Source organism: Lolium rigidum, chromosome 3 (assembly GCF_022539505.1).
Source record: "Lolium rigidum isolate FL_2022 chromosome 3, APGP_CSIRO_Lrig_0.1, whole genome shotgun sequence".
Taxonomy (NCBI): domain Eukaryota; kingdom Viridiplantae; phylum Streptophyta; class Magnoliopsida; order Poales; family Poaceae; genus Lolium; species Lolium rigidum.
The window spans coordinates 47,091,620-47,101,867 of NC_061510.1; the positions used below are offsets into that span (position 1 = coordinate 47,091,620).

Below are 10,248 nucleotides of genomic sequence, written 5' to 3' on the forward strand. Positions count from 1 at the left end.
AGGTGTATGAAATATAGATGATAAGGGTAGGTCAAGAAAGCACTCTTTTATAACCCTTCAATGAGTCCTACTTCTGCCTTGGGGGTCAATGTTATTCACAGGCAAAAGGAGAAATTTACAAGAAAAAAATAATTAGCTTAGTGTAGTAATGAATAAAAATACCATAAGTACTGAACAATACATATTTGAATTTCTGAGTGAAAAAATTGAATATTAGAAGTATCCGAGGAAAAGTTTGGAGGTACCAGTAGGAACAAAACATTCAAAAAATGGTTTCCACCCGGAAGTGAAGACAAAAAAATCTGAAGGTTCTAACCTAGAATGGCTAGTTTTCATCCTTGAAATGGGAATGTTTGGAAGTACTGGTCGAGAATCATCTCGGTGGTACTGAATCGAATAAAGCACCCTCAAACATGTGCTTGGACAAAAACAATAAATATCCTCCTTAGAGGTGCTGAACAAGAATGACCCGGAGGTACCAACCCTATACAAAAACTTTTTAGGACAGAACTTTATGAAGGCTCAAAAGTTCTATTGGGAAACAAACAATTTTGGAGGATAATCGGACGATGTCTTCCTCAAAACAAACAAAAAGGCAAAACAAAGGGGAGTGGATCCTCCTTTAGAAATTATTGATAGGGAAGTGGATCCTCTTTTATTTTCTTGAACAACTCGAGGATTATCGTAATTTTTGTCACTCTAGCAACTTTTCTTTTGTCGAGTAGTACAGACGCCACCCGCTGAAATATAAGCTCGCCAATTAGCTTCTTATATGCAAACACAAATATATTATTAGGTTATTCCTCTTTGATACGTGCCTTAGATTTTTAGTTGGCGGACTTGTTCACCAAGGACTAGATTCAGCTCTACAAATCCGATGGTGCTGATCTGGCACGAATTTGAGGGGATGGTAGTGATATATATTAGTCTTTGTGTAGAGAGTGTTATTTGTAAAGGGGGTTTATGTATTTTTTTCATGTTTACCTTGTATATTTACACCGGCTGACAAAAATATACCAGTTGCATATATTTCATGACAATACATCACAGTGCCGATGTATACTAGTGCCGAGGACTCAGGATTGGCACAAATGTTCACGTATAAACGGAGAGGGTCTTTTTTATTCTGGGTTCACAATGCTCCACCTCATGGATAAATCTACGAGTCAGGGTGCGCCCTGACGACCGATGACTGTTGGTTTCTAAACAAATAAATATGGACCTATTATTGACGTGTTGCTTTAATCAATAACCTGTCTTACAATGAATTTGTTCCCTTTTCCTTTCGCTAGTTGCCGCAGCACCTGAAACGCACTTGGTCAGACCTGCATCCAAGCACGCAGAATATGACCAATGAGAGCAAGGATGAAGATGCAGCAGCACCAGTGCGCTACAGGCGAGTGGACACTCAGAATGCTTGCTTTAACTACCGTATCAGTTTGAGCACCAGATCAGAGCCTTCACCAATTGGTGTTGCCCCGGGGTAATGCATTCCTGAGCGTGATTGAACGGTTTGCAAGAGTATTTTAGAAATTATTAGGAGTATCCACTTCCCTATCAGAAAGCACGCAGCTATACAACAGATTAAACGTACATATGCCATGATTCCTAGTAAAACCATGTTGTGTTTGGAAGCTTAGCTTCGGATTTCTCGAGAATCAACATAAACCATGTTGGATTTGGCATATATCCTTGGTGGTCGTTTTCAGTGTTCATTCGGCGCTAGTTTTATCAGCCATATGTAGGGTGCCGAATATGGAATTTATCGGGTAATATACCAACCCATTTGCTAGGATCCCTGGACTAATCATCAAATCTGCTCCCTCATCCATAAAAACGTAGCAAAGGTTTATTTACATTTAGACATACCTATACACTAAAGAGTGTCTAGATACATCTAAATATAGATATATTTGCGACATCCTTTTATAAATAAAGGTAGTAGTTGTCATTTCAAACATGAAAATCGGAAATCGTAAGCCCTCATGCAAGTACGTGAGAGTTTTAAACAGGGATTTTCGCACACATGGCAACCTTGTTAGACTAAAATAATTTCAAAAGTAAAGAAAAAAATGTAAAAATTTAAAAAGCGGAAGTCTGCAAATGTAATGACAAGAATGAGAAGTTTGTGGTTTCATTAAAAAAATAGGTAAAAAGGAAGAAAAAGTTAAAATATCTTTGAATTGCTTTCAGTGTTATTCCTAATTTTCATAGCATATTTAATATCTAAACTATATTATCACTAGGATACTCATCCGTCCTAGTATCTTTCAGCTATAGCAGTGTACAAACATTCAACTGAAACCATAAATTTGTGATTTAGACTTCCACCAGAGTTCCTTAGCTGAATCGAGAGAAATGTTCATTTGTAAAAAAATATGGATGAGTAAAATAGCATTTACAAACAAAATATACACATTGGACAGATAGCATTACTAGTGTAATCGCGTCATGTTTGCGACAACTCGCGCTTTCGCAAGTCCTGACCCTTTGTGGTGTTGTTGTCGTTTTCTTACGCCGGATCTTCTTCGTTGCAACTGTGTCCAACAGTTTTCGCCCTGCGATGTGGTTGAGCCATGGGTGGAAGTGGTGTTCTCGTGGAGCTCGTTGGACGTTCTTATTGTCAGCTCCCCTGTCAGCCTGGGCCTCAACGTTTGTTCAGGTTCTAGGGTGAACTTCTTTGCTTTCGATCGTGAGACACTGTTCGATCTAGGGCGATAGGAAAAGGGTCTTATTTGGAGCAGAGACATATGAATTTTAGTCCAAGTGTAGTCTTTCTGGAGTAGACCTAGTCAAAACCATGGCGGTGTCTCCTTCATGACCTTGGTTACCTTGTTTTATCTGTCATTGTGGATTTATTAATTTAAAGTTCAGTGTAATGACTTTGAGTAAACATCATGTAAAAAAGAATCGCATCGCATTATCAATTGCTTAATCCATACCAAAAGGTTGTATGATTTTGGAATCCTACTCACATCAGTACAAGTTGCAAATTCAATAGATACCGGACCTCCCTATTTAAGACGCTGCCATTCTCATCTCCCTCAAGTATCTTGCGCTCAGATAGCCTGCTACCTTTCTTCGTCTACGGCCTCGTTTCTCAGTTCACAAAGCTGGCTCACAGCAAGGGAGATACCGGCGGCGACGCCGGCTCACTATTCCATGGCAGCAGCACCAGCAGCGACAAAGCAGTTGTCAGCAGCAAGGCGGTGGTGGAGGAGCTGTACAGCGCGGTGGAGCGCGGCGACGCGGACACCGTGCGGCGGCTGCTGAACCCGGACGTGGACTGGTGGTTCCACGGCCCGCGCGCGCACCAGCACCTGGTGCTCATGCGCCTCCTCACCGGCGGCGCCGGAGCCGCCCCGGGCATCCCGTTCATAGTCCGCACGGTCGACGCCTTCGGGTCGACCGTCCTGGCCGAGGGCACCGACGCGACAGGGTTGCTGTACTGGGTGCACGCTTGGACTGTTGGTCCCGGCGGGCGGGTAACGGAGGTGCGTGAGTACTGCAACACGGTGCTCCTCGTGACCAGGCTCGGCCGTGCCGCCGAGGAGACGACGGCCTACTCGCAGCCTCCGTCGCAGCACGTGTGGCAGAGCCGGCTGCCGGACCACGCTCGCAGGAAGCTCCCTGCCCTCGTGCTCGCCATCTGATTCTGTTCTGAACTTCTGATCACTCCTCCAATGGATCTTCGCTGATGACATGTGATCTTGTTGGTCCATGTGCTCTCTAAGCTGTACGTTACAACTTACAACGATTATGGATTTATGGTAGCAATTTTTGCTCGAAAAGTACTAAACTTGTCTCTTGAATCAGCCTTTAACTTCACTATATTAATATAGCAACCGTACCGATACATGAGTTCGAAAAAAAAATGTTGATGCAGCAACACAAATATGCCCAAAAAGAAAGAAAAAAATAAAGGTTATGACAAAGTGATAAAACGACGATGATCCTCAACTGCTGCGCCCTCTGTCTTTGACTCACCAGTTTCCAAGCATCCCAAACCGCCCCGTGTCAAGCAGCCCCTTCAAGATGGGAAGCACCGTCGACATGGCACTGTTGTGGGCATAGACGGATCTACCATCCCTCTTGTCCGGGCAGCTGCCCGGGCTTTCAGCCGGCCGGCAAGGTTATTTTGGCCTCTAATTCATATGTATTTAATTAAAAAATAGTACACTAAGCTTGTTTGTTCAGACTTCAAAAATTTCTTAGGTCCACCTACGGCTGTAGGATCATAAGGTCCTAGGATTTTCCCCGGCACACAGAGTACAATGGGCAAAGTATCCCCACGACGCCCTTCGGGGAGGAATAGTGCCACTCGAAGGCGGCACCGTGTAAGGATTAGACGAGTCGGCAAGGATTTCTCCCAACCCCCTCCACACAAAAATAAACCTGGCGCAAGGGAGCACCACCACCCAGCTATGTCGTCACCAACATGTGTCGCCACAATCTTGTTGTCAATATCATCAACCACTACATGACACCAGCAAGCGGCCTGCAAGACGGGAAGTACAAGACATCGTCGAGATGAGAAAACATCCCCACAACCACTCGTGAGTGACCCTCCTCCACCGGTGAGAGGCAGTCATCGACTGGACATAGAAGCAAGTGCACACCAGGCAAGGCGGGCCCGTAAAGTCACGCCCGCCCTGCTGCAATGGGCAGGCCGCAACGTCGATGTTGCAATCCAAGACAAGTCGCCACCACCACCTCCAGTAAGCCTCCCAGCCGCAAGACGCTTACCCGCTTGAGCCCTTTCGAGACCTGAGGTGCCTAGACCAGGGCCAAGCCAGTCACCAACGACCCGTTGTCGTGGAGCTCCGCCACAGGATGGCACTAGCACCACCTGAACGCGTTGGACCAGAGCCCTTTCGAGACCTGAGGTGTCCAAGACTCGTTGTTTCAAAGCATCACGTGGTGATCGGGTGTGATAGACTCAACATGTGCATACAACGGGTGCAAGCCAGATTTGCAAATGCGAAAACTAAGGTTTAACTTGACGAGCCTAACATGTACAGACATGGCCTCGGAACACGGCAGACCAAAATGTTAAGAATGAATCATATAGATGATATGATGAACATGGTGATGTTCGCCATTGAAGCTACATCATCTCTCGTGATGATCGGACTTGGTGTAGTGGATTTGGTTCGTGTAATCACTAAGGCAACATGAGGCATGTTGTTTTGAGTGGGAGTTCACCTAGTTAATTTAAGAATTAATAGTAAATTCAAATTTATCCTGAACAAAGTCTAAATTGTATTTGAATTAATTTTTTAGAATTAACATCCATTTTTTTACTTTGCGCTAGGCTTGTACTTGAGATAGAAATACTATTAAATCTAACAAGTAACTTTACAGACTGGTACCGTATCGTTAAAGAATCAAGAAATGATTAAGTCCTATTGCAAACTTTTGGTAATCCTCAAATTGTTGATTCGAAAAGTAATGGTTTCAATTAGTATCTAAAATTATCTTGTCTCCGTGAAACTTGATGTTCAAAACCGTTTGAAAAGTTTGTTTTCAGAAATAAGCAAGGTGTGAGATATATGTGATATCTAAGACCTTATTACAAGATAATATAATATAATTTAGTGAGACTACATAAATTCATAAGTTTTATGGATTGTACGAAGGTTGAAGACGCTAGGCGTCGTCGATCCTCCAAATAGTTGGGCACTAACATTATTCGCATATCCATATGAGCCATAGTAGCTTTATCATGAGTTGTCATGATATGATGGATAAAAATATGAGTGAAATTATTCATCACATTTAAAAGTTACTAATAGTGAAATCCGGAACACTTGTCATGTGATAATCAACTTCAAAGTGCGAACCTCAAGGTTATTGGTATTTGACTAAACAAGCCTAGAAGTTATTGATGTTGAAGTGTTTTCTGAAATATGTGGAAAGTCGAAAGAGAAACTACAAAAGATTTTGGCAGAAAGAAAGAAAAGACTAAAAAGTCTAGCTCAGATGTATATAGATGATATACATATCATGAATGTATTATTTGATTGGTCACACAATGGAAATCTTGGGTATTTGTACCATATTGGTTGGTATGAGATGTCATACAACACAACGCAATACAACAATAAAATGGCCTAAGTGACTGACAAAGAATGTGGTAATAATGCATGTTTGGAACAAAATAAAGTGTTATTATGTTCGTCGTTGGCAATCTACCTAGCCCTTCAGATTTATAATAAAGACCTTAATAATTGTTATTTTGCTCTGGTCAAATGAAAATAATGAGTTGTTCAAATTATGATAGTACTCCATGTACGATGGATAGGTTATTATAAATCTTAATGGTGAAATACACATGCATAACACTGACGCTAAAATGTCATAAGACAAATGATTTGAATTCCACTTATTTGTGGAACCATCATTTAGGTCATGTTAGAAAGGAACGCATGAAGAAACTCCATGCAAATGGATTTTTGGAGTCATTCTATTTTTTTAATCGTTTGGCACTTGCAAATATTTTCTAAAGAAAATGACTGAAATACCATTCATAGGCCAAGAGTTGAACGGGCAACTAACTTAGTGGAAACATACATGATGATGTATGTGGTTCATTGGATATAGTTGTGTGCGGAAGATTCTTCTACCTCATGAAAACTTCCAACAATGAATTGAGTATATATAGATATATATATGGATATATTTATTCCATGAGGAAGAAGTTTGAAACATTTGAATAGATTCAAATAAATTTCAGCATGAAGTGGAAATCATCGTAATAGAAAAGTCAAATATCTATGATTGGATCATGGTGGAAATATTTGAATTACGAGTTTTAGCAAACCTCTAAGAGAGTTACGGAATTGTTCCACAACTCACGTTTCTTGGAACACCATAGTTGAGATGGAGTATTCGAAAGAAATATCCAAACCTTGTTGGATTAATGATGAGATAAAATAAAATAATGTCATTATATTTTGTGGATTATGCTTTAGAGACTACCGCTTTTACACTAAATAGAGCGTCATCATAATCCGTTGAAATGACACCGTATGAGTTATGGCATGGGTATAAATCCTAATAGTCATTTTCTTAAATATTGGTATGCATAGCATAAGTAAATGAGTTTACAACCAAAATCGGATAAATTTCTTTGTTGGTTATCCCAGAGAAATAATTGAGAATTCTTTCCACTATGAAGTCAAAGACAAAAGTGTTTGTTGATGTTCTTCGCTTATTTCCAAGAAATTATTTCTAGCGAAGTATTTGAGTGGGAGGACAATGGAAGTTGATAAGGTTGATGAACATGAGCATGATGATCAGAGTAGCGCAGCATCGAAAATGGTTCCGGAAGCGGCCACGACGATCATGGCTCCCATGTCTACAAAGTGTTATAGTCATGGAGATTGAAATACCTATTGAACCTTGTAGGTATGGTTTACTTTGTGATCAAATAAATGATTTGCGGATAAAAGATTGATTTTGAACAATGATAAACCAACTACATACAAAGAAGCTATGATGGGCCATGACTCTGTTAAAATTGCTAAGAGTCATGAAATCCAAGATAGTATCTAAAATCGAGCTTGGAGCTTGGTAAACCTTTTGAAGGAATAAATACTTTTTGAAAGTAAATGGATCTATAAAATTAATAGACTTGGATATAATATCCTTGAAGAAGCTCGACTTGTCAAAAGATTTTTTACAACAAAGTTCAAAGAGTTGAATGCGATAAGATTAGATCTTCAGCAGCGATGCTTATAATCTATGCGGATTGTTCTAGTAATCTCTACATATTTCTTTTATTGGATATGTTAGTAGGATGGCAAAATATATTCCTTAACAGAAGTATGTATTAAAGGTGTATACAAGATACAGCTGAGAGTTTTGCTAGTCTGTAGAATACTAGAAAGGTATACAAACTTCACTGGATAAAGTGAGTATCACAGAGTTGGAATCTTCACCAGATGAAATAATCAAAGAGTTTTTTGATTTCATCAGAAACGATGAAGATGCTTGCATGTGCAATAAATTAAGTGGGAGCGCTGAGACATATTTTAATAGTTTATGTAGATGAAATATCGTTGATTAGAAATGATGAACTTGATATGATTAAAATGTTTCATTGAAAATTAACTTCAATGAAAGGATATGGACAAAAAAACATATTTAGCGTCAAGTTCTATGAAAATGGATTGAAGCGCATAATAAGTTTAAGTCAAAGTACATAGAATATAGTTCAATATGAAAACGTCAAGAAGGTGTTCTTTTTCATGTAGAGGTTGAAACAAGACTTGAGTGTATTTGACACTCAATGAGTAAAAACACATGAAGTGATTTTAGATCACGAATAATATGTACACAATCAGGTGTTCTATGCTCTAAGGTATTACGAGCATATATCAGAATGATTCATATGATAATCATTTGACAATAGTAAGAATATCCCGGAGTGTTTTGTCAGAGCCAGGGATATAAATATATAGTTTTATATGGGGTAATGACAAACAAATCATTGTAAGGTGTTACACCGATATTAGTTTGGTCACATATAAAAATGAATTTCAATCTCAATTAGGCTAATGTGTTCATTAAAAGGTAGCACAATGGGCTAGAAAGAGTCTATGCTTGATTTAGATGAGTTCTAAATATTGTGACGGATTCTACAAATGAAGGCAGAGTATATCAGTGTTTTGACAATGACCGAGGGTGTTTTGAGTCGAGGAGTTCTTTGAGATCTTGGTGTAGTTCCGACAGTGTCAGAACTATGAAGCTATATTGTATGTGACAATATTGGTAACATATTTCAGACCGCGGATTAAGGTTCCACCAGAAGACCAAACGTATACGATTAATGTCGACTCATTTGAAAAACTGAGTGATGCATGTCAGATTCGTTGACTAAACCTCTCCCATAAGAAAACATGATAAGCACCAGAAGGCCAATGTGTTAGATCTTTACAAATGTAAACTAGATTATTGACTCTAGTGCAAGTGGGAGACTATTGGAGATATGCCCAAGAGGCAATAATAAAAGTGTTTATTATTATATCTTAGTGTTCATGATAAAAGTTTACATCTCATGCTATAATTGTATTAACCGGAAATATTAATACTTGTGTGTTTTGTAAACATAAAGGAGTCCCTAGTAAGCCTCTTGTTACACTAGCTTGTTGATTAATAGATGATCATGGTTTCCTAATCATGAACTGGATGCTATTAATAACAAGATCATATCATTAGATGAATGATGTGATGGACATACACCCATAGTAAGCTTAGCATATGATCAAGTTATGAAGTCCGTTGTGCTTCAAGATTTAAGATACATAGTAACGTAATCTTTCGACCATGAGATCATTTTAATCACCTACACAGGATGGATGCTTTGATGACACCAAACACTACTTCGTAAATGGGTTGTTATAAAGGTGGCATTAAGTGTTCGGAAAGTATAGGTTGAAGCACGGGGATCAATAGTGGGATTTGTCCATTCAAATGACAGATAGATATACTCTGGGTCCTCTCGGTGGAATGACATCCAATTAGCTTGCAAGCATGTGACTGGCTCACAAGGGATGTCATATCACGGTACGAGTAAAGAGTACTTATCGCTAACGAGGTTGAACTAGGTATGGAGATACCGACGATCAAATTTTGGATAAGTAAAATATCGCGAGACAAAGAGAATCAGTATCGTATGTAAATGGTTCTTTCGATCACGAAGTTATCGTTGAATATGTGTGGGCTATTATGGATCTCTGATGTCTACGCACGCTTCTATTCCTGTAGACAGTGTTGTGCCTCCAAGAGCAAAGGTTCGTAGAACAGCAACAAGTTTCCCTTAAGTGAATTGATACGTCCCAAACGTATCTATAATTTCTTATGTTCCATGCTACTTTTATGATGATACTCACATGTTTTATACACATTATATGTCATTATTATGCATTTCCGGCACTAACCTATTGACGAGATGCCAAAGAGCCAGTTGCTATTTTCTGCTGTTTTTGGTTTCAGAAATCCTACAAAGGAAATATTCTCGGAATTGGACGAAATCAACGCCCAGGGGCCTATTTTTCCACGAAGCTTCCAGAAGTCCGGAGAGGAAACGAAGTGGGGCCATGAGGTGGCCACACAACAGGGCGGCGCGGCCCAAGCCTTGGCCGCGCCGGCCTACTGTGTGGGCCCCTCGTGACTCTTCCCGACCCGCCCTTCCGCCTACATATAGTCTTCATCGTGAAACCCCCGCATGCGAGAGCCACGATA

The 10,248-nt window shown here is 40.0% G+C and overlaps 1 protein-coding gene across 1 annotated transcript; it reads left to right on the forward strand.

Moving 5' to 3' along the window:
* The first annotated feature begins 3,314 nt into the window (after positions 1-3,314).
* On the forward strand, positions 3,315-3,742 carry LOC124697630 (senescence associated gene 20-like). The gene has a single exon (XM_047230189.1). The coding sequence runs from the start codon at positions 3,330-3,332 to the stop codon at positions 3,651-3,653; it is 324 nt and encodes a 107-aa protein (XP_047086145.1). The 5' UTR covers positions 3,315-3,329; the 3' UTR covers positions 3,654-3,742.
* Positions 3,743-10,248: the final 6,506 nt, after the last annotated feature.

Bases quoted from the DNA above. Each gene is read 5' to 3' on its own strand.
- LOC124697630 (XM_047230189.1), top strand. From the start codon at position 3,330: ATGCGCCTCCTCACCGGCGGCGCCGGAGCCGCCCCGGGCATCCCGTTC.